Raw genomic sequence first — 14,642 nt, forward strand, 5'->3', positions numbered from 1 at the left:
CCAATTCTTACAGACTTTAGGTAGGTAGCCCAAGGTAAGATATGAAATGCTATTTGCTATTACAATAGCAATGAATAAAAAGGAATGGACTGTAAGTGTCAAAAGTAGTAATGCAATGTGACCCACACCTGTCAGTTGTGCTTATTTCCCTGTAAGTTGTAACTCTTTGTGTCACACCGTTGAACAAATCCAAATCTGGGTACCTAGTGCACTAAGGAGTCATTAAAATATAAAATTATGACAAATGCAGCATGGAGAAGACTTCTGCAACTCATAAGAAAAATCTCTCCTAGCTGCACAAAAAAAAAAAAAAATCTGGTTTTTAAGACTTAAGGTTAAAGAGTTCATGCCAAAGTTATTTCACGTACCTGTTTTCGATCGGTGCAGAAGATGCACTTTACAACTGCTCTCCTAAAATTGATTTTGCTGACCTTTCAGACTATGAACCCTATGTAATCAAAGAAGCAGCCTTCTGATGTTTTTTTTTTCATTTTTAATGGTTTATATAGATGCTGTCCATAATCTGTGAAGTCACAGATTATAGCCCTGACACAGATGTATATAGAATGCCAACATAATGACAATTTCACAGTGAGCTCTCTGCTGCACTACTAGTAGCTCTCTGTAGGACTGAAGAAAACCTGAAACATTTGTGCTCGTGCTGATCAACAGATTCCAGAGTAAAAATAACTACCTCAGTCTGGACCATTTAACATAACACATTTTCCAACTAAAATAACAGTGTCTGCATTTGTTAGGTTTTAACATCCATACTAGGAACCCCATACAAAGTAAACATGAGGTCAGGTAACCTAAGGACAAAGTAAAATTTGTGGGACAAAGATTCCAAACTAAACAGTGCAATTTGAAAATATGAAAAGTGCTATTTTATTTCTCAAATACAGTTAACTTCAGCTTTGCAGCTGAATCTCAGTAAAGTTTAAAACTGACCAGCAGATAATTTTAACACAGGGCAGCTGCAGTCCCACTGCTAAGTAACAGCCTCAGTTACTTTCATGAAACTCTACTGGCTCCTGATTTACGTGCCTCTACTGTAAACCCTCTGACCCAATTCCTACAGCCAAAATAAAATATGGTCTGTGCAGCAAACTGAAATCTCCCTGGAGTCACAGAGCAATGCTGTGTTTCAGTCAAGATTTCAGAATTCCTGTGCTAATAACACCACACTGAGGAGCTGGTAACAGAGATGTGCTTGTGCATATGCCACTGTCATTAGATCACCCATTTGTTTGTATACGGATCTCAGACTTCCAAGCTTAGGCTAATTTTAGCTGGACTCAGATGATCCTGCCAGACTTGCTATCCCTCGCTTTGCTAATTATTGCTCAGCACTCTGCTCCAGCTGACTTACCTTTTTAACTATCTCTGAATTACTGCCAGGAAGGAAGCAGTGAGTGTCGCTTGGGGAGATCTCCTTGTATCTTCCTTGCTGTGTTTTAGTCAGTTTACTGGGTGCAATACCATTAACGACTGCTGAAACGATGCTGCTGGTCATGCGAGGAGTCAGGGTCTGGCAGAACAGGCAGACGGCCACCACTAAAGCCAGAAGGAAGGGACGGGGGCGACAAAGCCTGCGGCACCTGGGGACTTGTGCACAAACCATGGCCTCTTTGCCGTCTTCACTTCACCCTTTGCCACATTGCAGATGCAGTCCAAGTAGCCACGTCTTTCCAGGGTAAAAAAAAAGTCAAAGGCACACTTTACCCCAAATTAGCAAGAGATTTCCCTGTTTCTGCTGCTCAGTACTTTCCCAGTGCCTGGCAAGAAGTCACAGGTTCCAGAGGAGCAAAGACTTGGGTAGAGCCCTCTCACAGGGCTACGGGAACAACCTGTGAAAAAACAACAAGTGAGCAGTGGCAAACAGCAGCATCGATGGGTCATTCTGTAAGGAATCATAGCGAACTTGTCCACACTGTACTCCTGGGAAAACAGACCCGACGGCAGACAGGTGAGGAGCAGAAATCTTCACCCTGTTTGCAGAAGGAACTACTCAGCCAGGCAAGAGTATCTAAGAAAGCAACAGTTTAAAGCTTAACATGTCCTGTCCACAGCTGAAGAGAGTAAGAGAGTGTACCAACTTTGTGAACTGTCGTTTGCTGTTTTTTTCTCTCTTGCGTTCTCAGTTCCCACTTTGTTTTTACGGTTTCCTTCATTCCAGTCTTTTTAAATTGCCTCCTTCCTGTCAGCATGCACAGCTTTCTAAAAGTGATCATTTATCTGAAAACTGACAGACTATGAAGATTTTAGTTTGCATTTGTTTTGTCCAGACTGCGAGTTCAAAGTTAGGTTTACTCACTCAGTTCTTATCCTGTTAGAAGTTTTCCGTTCTCCTCTAATGGGCTGCTGATTAAAACCACTTGGAACAACTCTGGCTCATGATCCCAGCTTGTCTCACACACTTAGAAGGCAGGCACACGCACATACACACGCCATCTGAAGCCAGTTGGACCACAGATTTCATATAAATAAAGGCTGGACTGCTGAGAGGGTGGGGCTAAACTAGCTCTGCTCTGAGCCTGCACGGGGTTTGGAGACGCAGACGGAGATCTGGATGGGGAGCAAGAGGTGTCCTTGCTCACACTGCATGCCTCGAAGCCACCATCACTGCAGTTTTTAGAAAAGTGCTGTTACAGCAGTCTCATTAGAACAATCTTAATATCTTGCAAGTACTAGACATCTGAGCAGCACCTACATTATTTTAAGACATTAATAAAAATGTTGTAAAAGGAAGCAGATTTACTTGGGCATAAACGTCACTGACAAAGCAGTTGTCAGTAATTTTCCGCAGTAGATATAACATCGCATATCAGTGTATAAATAAAACATCTTCCTGGTGGCAAAGAAGGAAAGAAAGGAGGGTGGACAAAATTACTCCAATGAAAGCACTTAGTATTTAAGCTACAGAAGGTCTTAGTTACTACTTCCCCCTGCTGACGCAGGACAGGGACGAGACAGATGGGAACAGTTGAGGAACTCTGTTCTCTTTATAGACCTAAACTTCTTATATAATCAAGTTCTTTTAGCTAAAAATGTCTGTATACAAGTCATCTATTTTATCTTCCATCGTTAGTTATTTTTGAAAAGAAAGAGTTCTTCCTGTACTGCCTCATCTATACGAAATTAGCTTTATTATGATAACTTTGAGCCAATCCACACAATTCAACAGCAGCAGCATCATTAGCAAGTTAGAGGCCAATATACAGCAGTGAGCAGAGTATAGATTTGTTTGAAGTATTTGTGTTTATTCAGCTTTCATATCCTTTTTTGTTTTTTTCATACTAAAAACCATCAGTTTGCACATGTAGAAAAATGCCACAGAAGTGACTCAATACCTCACACAGAACTTCAGCTGTCACATGCACTGCATTTTAGTTTTATTTCTGGGGCTGTAGTTGTCTAAATTAGACTCCTGGGTTATCCTGAGCATGAAAGGAGTACAAAACTTGCCTGTGCCCTCCCATGACTGATGCTTGCTATCCACACAGAAACTTCCGTCTCTGCTCGCTGAAGATATGTTGCTCAAGCTCCCTCCTTTCCAGCACACCAGCTCACATCCTCAGGTCCTGCTCCAGCCAGTCCATGCTGAAAAGCCTCTGGCAAGCCAATAAATCTGGCTGGTGGATGTCAGAAAACCATGGGTTCCTTGCAGCTGGCTTCGGGGTAGGTCTATGCCACACAATGGAGAGGGGCACCCAGGGAGCTGGTACATCCAAAGGAGGACTGCAGAGATACTACAGCCAGCCTGGGAACCACAGTGACGCCATCAGCAGAGAAAGAGAGCTTTATTGTTTTAAGAGACTGTTGTGTGGCTTTTGACACAACTACCAGCTACATGGGTGGCATTTGCATGGTTGTCAACTTCTTACAAAGGGGGATTTTAGTTAGATATTTACATGCTCTTGCAAGAAGACTTGATTAAAACCAGCTTATAAAGATCTGGATTGATGGTTGTTTCATGATGTGGAGATCATACCCCCTTGCTAGAGTCTCACACTAGAACAAAATAATCCTCACCCCCGGTGCTGGGGTTGCCTTCAGCACAGCCAGTAATCATGCTCTTCCTCCAGCCCAACATAACTTTCCCCTTTCAAGCTCAAGACCAGGGTCTTTATCCTCACATTCTCCCCAATGTCTCAGAGCCAATTCATCCTTCCTGCAACCCCAAGCTCCTTTACTGTACCAAGACTGAGACAAAAAAAATCTCTGCAAAAACAGAGTCGAAGGGATGTCAGCAGAGGGCAGGCAGATCACCGCCTCCTGTATACTCTGGGGGATCAGCCTTCCATTCATCTGCTTTTCCCAGATGTTCCAAGGAGTGAGCTGGCTTTTTCCCTATGTTTTGTGGTTTCTTTTCATGACAATAGCATGTAATGCACTTTCTTCAGCTGTAAATTACTTTTATCAATCACAGCTGAAGTGCAATGAACATGATTCTTGCCATCTTTTGAATCAGGATTCCACTACATCTCTGGGATTATATGTCTACTGATTTATCTGGTCACATTCTGACAATTTCAGAAATTAAGACAGAACTTTTTCAAATGGGGACTAATTCCCCTGGCATTAACTAGTCACTTAGGAAAAGGATATAAGTGAATAAAGAGTCAGGCCTCCTGAATCCCAAACTCACAAGAAATATTCTTCAATTCATAATATTCAAGTAACTGCAGAGCACAATTATCTGTAAGATCTAAAACATCTAGCTAAGTATTTATACTCACAGGTATTTGTACATATTTCATAATTCTTAGCAGAAAGCTGCAAATCTTTTCTTTCTGACATAGAAAATTCCCTATTTGGGATTCCCAGACCTTTTCCTTCCAGTGGCTAATCCCACTGCAAGGATTAAGTGTTCTCTATCTTGCTTACCTCTCCCTTCTCCTTCCACTTACTCAGGACTGCTTGCCTGGATGGCCCCTACAGCAGCCACCTTCTGTCTTGCTCTGTGTGAGGGAAGGTCCTGCAGGGATCATTTCTGCCAAAAACCAGCCATGACTGTCAAGAATGTTCTCCAGTGCTCGCAGCCAGAATCCAAGTTCCATCTGCATCATCTGCAATAGACTTTAAGTGTTTAAAGACACCCTGACACATCAAATGTAAGAGGAAAGTCACAAGACTTGTTAAAAATTGCCAGGGACTAGTATTTGAAAGGACTTAGTATGCCATGCAGGCATGTAATGTGCACCGTTCATCATCTCACTGGGGTTTTAAGCAACCTAGCTCGTATTCGCACAGCTTCCATTTTACACAAGTCTCTGTGTTTGTTCAGTGGTGAAAGCTAGTGACCATTGAAGAAAGATTTTAGTGGTCTAAGTAGTGACCTGGACAGATCTTTGCCAGGAGCCAACCAAGAAGAAGATATTAGGCACAGAAAGTTAGCAGGAATTTAAGGCCAGCTAAATAGATCCATTTTATGCATGCTTAACTTCACTCAGAGATCTAATATGAATCATCTGCAGCTCTGAATAAAGCTAAGACCAGATATAAGTGCTTGTTAGATTGGAATTTGATATAATAAAAACCATTTTGCATCAATAATTTCACTATGTAGAGGCTGCCAAAAAGAAAATATGTTTAAAAACCTACTCACAACTGCTCTTTTCTGAAGCAAGATTCAAATTACAAAGTATAGCGTCCTAGAGATCACATGAAAAATACGCTCAGACAGATCATTTCTAAATGAACTGACAGTCAAGTCCTTGTAATCACATCTGTCATCTACACAGGGCAAACCTATATGTAATTTTCATTATTTATTGTCAAGTCTTTAATTTCTTTTTCATTTTCTAGTATACTAAAAACTATGCCATAGGCCATAAATTTTAAGTAACATAAAGTGCTGGATAAAAGCTTTATGAACAATAGGCATTAATAACAGTGTAAATATTCAAGCAAAATTTCTATTTAAAATGTCCTGGAGAAAGCCTGCTCTGTCGCACCCTCCATGAATTTTTACTTCACACTGAATTCAATCCAGATTGCAGTTAAATTTACAGTGTCTTCAAGCCCATGTGTGGTCCTATTATGAGTAGTAAATGGGGGAGACTGGCACAGAGTAAAAAAAGGGAAGAGAAATACATTTCATTAATGCTGTGCACATTGAAAGATCCGATACTACTGAAGCTTAAATTAATCCCAGCATAGTAAAACCCCAGACTCTCTGCCATTTCGCATTCACTGAACAACGTAGGTCTTAATGATATTGCGATTTTGTTCCACAGAGCACTTCAGCGAACAAAGATTCACGTCTTAATTCAGCTTTGGCTCAGTTCTCTGATATTGGCTCGCAGTGAAAGCAGGCTAGCAGAGAAGATTCTGAGAATCTTTGGGAGCAAAAAAGTTGATGTTAACGAGAGAAGAGTTATAGGGAAGGCTCCCTTTTTTGTATTGCTTCTCATTATTGTTAGGTTTATGTAATATTTTTTTCTTTGTAGAAAAGGCGATAAATGATCAAGACTACACAAGCAACATGTTTACTTCTCTTATTATAGTCTTACAGTACATATGTAAATGTATAGTTGATATACAGTCCATTTTAGATCCTTAGTCTGTAAATGTTATTATTGTGTTAATAAGTGTGATTGCTGCATGTTTTGCCCCAGGAAAATGCTGTTAGGTCTGCCGTTCCATGGTAAGATGAGCCAGTCTAGTAATTCCCTCTGAAGGAAAGAGAAAGGTGTTTCTTGCTCCTCCTTCCCCTCCCTTTAGCATCTTCTCCTTGCCTCTGCTCCTGCTCTTACCCTTCCTGACTTCTGGTGGTGCTCATTAGATCCTTTTATGAGAAAAAACTGTGTGATTGGGTTGGTTTTCTACCAGGTGAGTCAGTTGAATCGACTCGTGGAGAGGTCCAGTGGGCCCCAGTACTGGTACTAGTTAAACAGTAGGAGAACAGGAATGAGAGGGGATGTAAACAGAGGAAGGGAACAGGATCTTTTAGGTAATGTCAAAGCTTGGTACTCTGCTCACCCAAAATACTAAACCCACCCCAGCTTCCCTACAGTTTTAGGGAATAACTGAGTCATTTGTCCAGAGGCATCTGTCTGCATCTCAGCCACGTTCTTCAGTATTATCACTTGGTAGAAGGATGACAATGAAACACAGATATCTATCTCTTTATATATGTTAATAGTACAGAAAGGTGCTTGACATGACGGTAAGGAAGAGCAGCAGAAGACCAAAGTCTTAAGAAGATGCTGACGCCTACTCAAAAGGCAAATTTGCATGTCAGGAGGAAGAAACAGATCAGTAAATTCTTTGCTTCTTCGTGTCTAAAATTATTCACCAACTCTTGACATAATCCCCTTGCAGCATTTATTCTGGTATTACACAGAGATTTATAGCCATTTTGATTACTCGGATACATTGTGTACTGCTGAGAGCTGAATAACAATCAGTGATAATCAAAAAAATAGTCTGTAAGAATATGGACGCTTATCTTCAGGTATGCAGTACAGGAATGAAGTGGAATATCTCACTACCTCTCACAACATTTGTGCTCCTTTATACTTTAAGTAAATATTGTATTTTGGCATGCTCCACATCTCTTCTCTTGCATCTTGCTGGTCCCCCTTTTCTTCACACCTCAAGTGGGATCATTTGAATTTCCATTCTCAGGTCTTTCTCTTTCTTCCTACAAATTTTTCTACTGACAGGTTTGTTTTCTCTCAACATCATTCACTTCTTTCAACATCATTCTCTTCTCTCAACACAGTGATTAATTTCTTCTTTTAGGTGATCCAAATCCTTCTTTTTGTCTTTTATTTCAATTAAATTCTCAGAGTTTATTATATGAGAAGTATTTCCACAAATACTTTTCTACTTTCTCATGTACTGCTGTAAGCAGAGCTGTTCCCTGCCTTCTACGTGCAGGAGGGCTCTGAAGGAACATTATGTGCTGCATAGTCGTATCTCCTTGCAGTTCTTCCTAGCTGCTTATAGTCAGGGGTAAGTATATTAAAATGACCAGCAGGAGTGGGAAGAAGCCAAGAACTCCGGCATCATTGACTCAGTTCTAGCAACTCCCTACCTGCTCAAATGATGTTTGCAATGAAGGTATCTGTATAGCTCAACAACTGTTCCATGTATTGGGACACCCTCCTCACACCAGGCCCTTCCCCTCCACGTCTGTCCCCAGCATGAAAAAACATCAGAAAAGTTTCCTTGAGAAGGACATAGGGTGGAGAGGGACAGCAAGTGGCAAGCACAACAGTTCAGAGGCTACTTCAAAGAGGAAGGAGTGATCACTCAGCCAGGCCTCCAGGGTGACAGCAGGACACATTCTAAATACTTTCCTACACAGTGGGAATACGTGATGCTTGCAAGCCAGTCATGGGGTTTCAGGAACAATAGCAACAATTGTGAAGGAAAGGCCCAGTCCATAAGGACATTTATCAGGGGGAAGAGAAGCATTTACAAACTCTTTTATTTCTATTGTTTGGGATCCTGTATTTTCTCTGGGGTTTGGTTTTGGTTTTTCTAAGTTAATTGTTCTATTTTCTGTTCCAATGAACTCCAAATGTAGAATTGAAATGTCATAATCCCCCAGGTCTTGTCACAAATTCTTTCCTCTTTTGTGTGAACTAAATTACTTAATTGCCATGTTCCCTTTTCCTTCAGCCTCGCCTCATCATGTAAGTAGCCAACACTAGTAAGACTGTTCACTTCTTTCCCCCTTCTGTTCTCCAGAATAAATGGACCCAAACCAGCCCAGAAACCAAGAAAACCAAAGGTAACCAGAAAATTCATGACAGTGATGCCCGAGCACCAGGTTTTTTTTATTTTTTCTCAAATTCAGGAGCAAGCTCTGTTTCAAATAATCAAAATTTTAGAAGCTGAAAGATAAAAATACAAGTAGACTCCTCATCCATAAACAACCATCTTCCATTCCACCCCCCTAAATTCCATAAATTTTATTTTCTGCAGTCCTATTACCTTTGGCTGCTTTTCTTCCTAATGATTGCTCCCATGATCTGGAACATCCTCTCTTTTTTAGCACAGTGGTTGCTTTGCTGAGACCACTCACAGGCTTTTGAATTACTATCCCAGTGTCTCCTAGGTTCACAGACTTTTGAATAACTATGCCAGTCACTCCTAGGTTCAGCAGTCCCTTGATGCTCTTTGGCATCAGGAAAGCAAATGGAAGACCCCTACAAACAAGAAAATACTGTTACCTCTATTGTACTTGTCAGGTATCTACAGGTATCTATTGCTGTCAGGTATCTACAGCCGTCTCTGTGTTTCCCTCTAGATGATTTAGTCTGCACTGCTGCAGGTTGTGTGCCTGCTAAAACCAGCAAACAAGCTCTATAATTTTTTCTAGGTGCTAGTCATTTCAGATATTTTGACCACTAAATTTTGGTTAGCTTCAGTACAGCAAATACCCATGCAAATGTACAACTTAAAGCACACTCCACTTCAGTGGATGAGTTCATACAAGTCACAGTTTTAGGCACAAAGAAACAAGAAGTTGATTTCTTTTCTGTCAAATGGCTTTGTACTGAAAGACATTTTTTTAACAGAGCTCCTTTGCTAGAAATGAGATTTTTAAGACAACACATCACACAGAAAGGTAGACTCAACATTCAATCATGCCTCTCAAGGCACCATACATCTAACCAGCCCCATCAAGACCAGCCATTATTATATATACTAGAGTATCTAACAGTTCATTCCTGTTTGTTGCATTCTCGTGGTTCTGCCAGAATATAAAATAAGGCTGTACAGAAATGTGTCACCCGAGGCACTTCACCTGTTGTGCACGTATATGAGAAATTATTGTACAAGTAAATAGAATATGTGGAGGTGCAAGACATGCTATCTTATTGTTCTTATGGACAAGCAGAAAAAGATAATGGTACACTTCTGAACTTATTGATCTGATTATAACTATGCAGTTTCTCTCATAAGTCCAGCCGCTGCAGCATGATCACAGCAGAATATAACAGCAACCGCTGTGGTAGAGAAGTTGCTTTAGAAATAACCTTAAGTAGATTATATCTTTTAAGCACTGACTTGTGGCAACCTACTCCACATGATATTTCTAAAAGTAAAGGTTTAACCATTTTTACAGCTAACAAAAGCAAAGTGGCTGGAACAAATACAGTGAAGGAGGCCACACAGAAAGTCCCCAGTGCAGCTGGCATGGGGGCTGATGAGTTCTTTGTGTCCTGCCCAATGCAGAGTCACTACACTGCCTCCCAGCTCTGCACAGCTTACCCAAAACATGCTTGATGCATATTGCAGGGCGCTGGGAGGAAGTGGCTTGAAAGTTGAAACTGAGGGAGGGATATCATGCTGAACCGCTGTGATACAGCTGGGAGGAAGCTGAACATCATACTGTCATTGGGGGATCTTAACCATTTTGATTAAACGAATCGTGTCAAACTAGCTTTTAAGGCAAGGGCTATTGAGAAAGGAAGGTTTAAGAAAGATATTTCTCAGATCTGTGAGAACTAGAATGTTTTGCTCTCCTTTTCTACACTTTACACCTAATTTGAATTGTCCAGAATGGCTGAAGAGTGAATAGAAGCATTTTTGTTCTTTGTTTGATTACTGGGTGGTTTGGTGTTATCTGTTTCAAACATCGTTCTGTTATATTATTTAATTATTGAGGTACATTCTAAGGCTAGAGACAGATGTAGATGTTATTAGGATTTGATTTTGCAAAAATTAAAATATAACCAAAATACAATCAAATCAGAATCACTCTGAAATACAGTATGGAGTAGCTGAGCAATATCATATTAATATTTTTAAATCAATCATAGTTTATATAAGGCTGATAGCTAACTTGTTTTAAAATAGACTTTAGAAAGAGAATCACAGAGAATATTTGGTGTTGACTGAAAATCTTGCTATTATTAGCAAAATATGAGATCAGGTGACAGGTTTATTAATATGTGGATGTAATTACAAACAACATATTTAGACAATTCCTTCCTTCCTTCATGAGTATAACTACTACTCAAGACTGAAACAGTAGGGAAAAAAGAAACTTAGAATCTTGTCTACTAAAAGACTTGTCAGCCTCCATAAAGTGACATTCCCAGTACATTCCTTTCAGCCTCTTACCAGAAGTCTTTAAGTAAATAGTTGTACGTGAGTGTTTAGAAAGAACTTTCAAAATGAAAAGCACTTTAGAGTTGGTAAATCCTGAACATTAATGGAGATAGTAACCAAAACACTTTTAAAGTTGTATTCTTTTTGTCTTTTTTGGTTTTGACAATCATCTTTAGTTTTCCTGTCCTGGGCTAAAACTTCACTTATATTTTAGATTGCATCTATGTCTTATAAGAGCAAACAACAATGTTATAGAAGAGGTGGGCAAAACTGTTCAGAGGTAAGTGACTCTCTCAAAGGTAACAATCGCTTCTGAAATCAGGTTTTCTGTGTGCAAAAGCATGCTTTAGGTCAGTTTCTAAGAAAAGTTCTACTCTGGATTAAAATTATTAACACGTAATTTTAATTTTTTATGGCAATTTAAAAATAACTCCTACTTTAACTTCTGTTTATTCCTCAGTTCCTTAGCCATTCCAAGTGTATTAAACTATCCAGAAGATCCCTGGGGATTGTATGGTATCCCTTTCTAAATTAAAATAAAGCATTGGGTCAATATCACTGACTGTAGAACCAATACATTTCCCAGATCTGACTAAGGAACATTTTTTTATTGTCAATTCATTCAGCTATTGACTAATCCATCCATCTATAGAATGTACTTGCTGTAAAAGCCCAAGGTTAATTTAGCCTCAAATAACATGACAGAGAAATTAAAAACATTTTTAAAATAATTTAAGTCAATACCATATCCAGATGAATTCATCACAGGAGAAACACTCCAGCTTGTCACTTTTTCAAGCAAACCACATAATTGAACATTTATTAAATCAATTTTTTAATACAATGAGCATTTATTTTTTCCCCCACAAAGAAACAATGTAATTTTAGTCTCACCAGATAAAAGACAACAGAGCTGTCAAAAAACATTTTCTTTATCAACTGGGAAAAACATTCTTGCACTTCTGACAAGAAAGGATTACTTAATTCCACAGCACTTCCCTGACTGACCCCTGCCAGCACTTAACTACACTTACGCTTGCAAAGTTTATCCAAACATGTATCCCACACGTCTGCTCCTCAGAAGAAATACTAAAATTTGCTTTGAAGTCTTAGGGCCACATTTTCACAGGTGGAAATAGTATAAAATTAACTTCGCATTGCTCCCCTATGTCTGTTTCACCAATTCCCATAAGTGCAGATACAGTATACTTATTACTTCTTCAGTAAATAAAAGCTTAGTAAAGCCCTAGTTAGGAAAATCAAGTTAACTGTCATCCCAATAAATAAATCTTTGTGCAGCAACAAAAGTATACTTAGAATTCTCCCAAAATTTGTTACTTTTATGAAAAATATACAAATTGTAGCTGAACTACTGCATCTGCTTTACTTAGTTTAAGAATCTCTTCATTGTACTCTTAGACTTCAGTGAACTTCTCTTAATTGGCAGTAGCCAGTTTCATAAATGCGGGCATACAAATTTGATTCAGTGACTATGGCATTGCTGAATAAATATTTACAAAGGAACACAGCAGTCACAACACTGAGTTTTCATAATATAAGGTACAAGGTATAAAAAAGTATTAGCACTTTAAATCTGTTTAAACAGCTTCTAATCCTAACATTGTTTGAAATTTTCTACTGCAATAGGCAGATTTCTTGTACGGTCATGAGGCAAGTATTTCTCTACTCATAATACGCTAGGTTTTTTTTCAATATGTTCAGGATTTTTTTTCAGTAGACAAAGGGAATACAGTTGGCAATCAGTTAAAGTAATGTTTATAATAATGACTTTAAATGTGTATGAAATGTAGGTAACTATTATTACTATAAGATGTGATGTATGCAAGCATAAGTCTGTAAGTAATCATGCAACTTGGTGGCAACTTTTCATGCTCAGATATCTCCTAAACACAAGATATATCGAGAAAAAAAAGCTTCCAATTGTCTTTATAGAATATCATATGAGTATAAAAACAAGATATAGATTTGAAAGTGTTATAGGAATATTACTGTGACTTGGTATAGATATAATGAAGAGGGACATTTTTGTTTTGGTTACATCATTCTCAGGAGCATTTTAGGCAATCCTGGGAAGAGTAAGAAAACTGCAGAGACAATATTCAGACAGTGGGGTCTAACTTGAGCTATTTATGTATACCTTAAGAAAGTGTGAAAAGTCAGATCCTTATCCCTCTGCAACTCTACTTCCCAGAGATTTTTAGTGTAAGTGCAAAACTGAACCCTTTATTGTCAAGGTGAAGGCCACCTGGGTTTGCCTTCTATCACCTGCCACATCTATGGAACACGAAAAATGCACAGTCTGGACATTCCAGCAGGATGAGATTGGAGATGAAAATACCTGCCAAGAAAAGCCAGCTTGCAGTGGAAAGTGCTTCCCTCGTGAGGGGGAGCAGGAAGGGGAAAACAAACCTCAGAATTTCTAATCTTTCCTCTGTGTGTTTGAACAAGATTCTGCAAAGTCCAATAAAGACAAGAATACAAATTCTTCTGTCCTATTCAGAAAGACAACTGAGCAGGACTTTCAGAGCAGGGAGCATCCTCTTTTTCGTCTCTGACCTAGAATAAATAAAACCTACAGATGAGAAAAACATTTCACTTCTTCACAATGCAGACAACACAGTTTACAAGGCAGGGATCACGTTTTGTACTGTTACAGTGCTTAGCACATAGCTTCTCAGTTTGTGGACTACAAGTACTTCCTCATCCTAAAAATTTACTCAAATGCTGGAGCACTGAGATGAGACTAAAACCAGCTGCACTGCATAATGCCAAAGGGTCAACCTAACCTAGTGTCTTATATCAAACAGCAGTCAGTGTTGTACACCACTAAATTCTCAAGATCAGTCTTGAGTGAGTTTTTGACCCAGATGTGTTACTTCAGCATTTTATGCCTCCATGGACTTTGCTTCTGTTAACGTCTCAGCCACTTTTTACATCCATGTAAGCTATACACTTTTATAATTTAAGCATGCCATGCATGAAAAACTCCTGCTCTTTTTCATTTTGGACTGGCTACCTCCCTGCTACTTCTTCTATCAAAAGACACACTTTTTGCACAGCACTCCTAGATATACAGATCCTTGTTACATCATTACTAAGTCACCTCCTTCTCAGCCAGAAGAGTTCCAGACAATTCAGCTGCTTCTCAGATGTGTTGTCCTTACACAGCTTTGACTACTTTGATCTTCCTATTGGAGCCTTTCCTAGTTTTGCTACATATTTGTAGAAGAGTGAACCAGAATTTTATACTATGTTAAGACCCTATCACACATCAATTTTCACTGTTAAAACTGTTCTCTGTTTTATATTTTATCTCTTGCTGGGTCATTCTTAACACTTGTCTGATTTACTGCTGAGCAATGAGCTGATGTTTCCATAGAATTACCAAGACAATTCCAAAATCACTTTCCTACACAGCAATCGCTACTTCAGAGGACCCAGCTGCAGGTAAATTAAGATTTTATATATTTATGTTGCTTTAGCAAATGTTTAATTACATCTTCCATTTTATTAGACACTTGGTACCATGAGATTTTTGTTAT

At 39.1% G+C, this 14,642-nt stretch overlaps 1 protein-coding gene and 1 long non-coding RNA gene across 4 annotated transcripts in view; one reads left to right on the forward strand and one right to left on the reverse strand.

The window, feature by feature from the left end:
• Nucleotides 1–2,512, reverse strand: part of CPED1 (cadherin like and PC-esterase domain containing 1) — a 145,610-nt gene extending 143,098 nt beyond the window's left edge. Inside the window, exons 1-3 of one of the 3 annotated variants that reach the window (XM_069850692.1) lie at nt 2,318–2,512; nt 1,956–2,029; nt 1,373–1,850 (exon numbers count right to left, since the gene is read on the reverse strand). In XM_069850692.1, coding sequence (XP_069706793.1) covers nt 1,373–1,624 — 252 coding nt within the window. In that variant the 5' untranslated portion in view covers nt 1,625–1,850; nt 1,956–2,029; nt 2,318–2,512. The remainder of the gene's footprint in view (nt 1–1,372; nt 1,851–1,955; nt 2,030–2,317) is intronic. The other 2 variants (XR_011336836.1, XM_069850682.1) reach the window with 2 other exon arrangements.
• Nucleotides 1–14,642, forward strand: part of LOC138717336 (uncharacterized) — a 23,214-nt gene continuing 8,572 nt past the window's right edge. The window contains exon 1 of the long non-coding RNA XR_011336845.1: nt 1–20. This is a non-coding gene — a long non-coding RNA (uncharacterized lncRNA). The remainder of the gene's footprint in view (nt 21–14,642) is intronic.

The sequence above is a fragment of the Phaenicophaeus curvirostris genome, chromosome 1 (genome assembly GCF_032191515.1).
Source record: "Phaenicophaeus curvirostris isolate KB17595 chromosome 1, BPBGC_Pcur_1.0, whole genome shotgun sequence".
Lineage (NCBI taxonomy): Eukaryota > Metazoa > Chordata > Aves > Cuculiformes > Cuculidae > Phaenicophaeus > Phaenicophaeus curvirostris.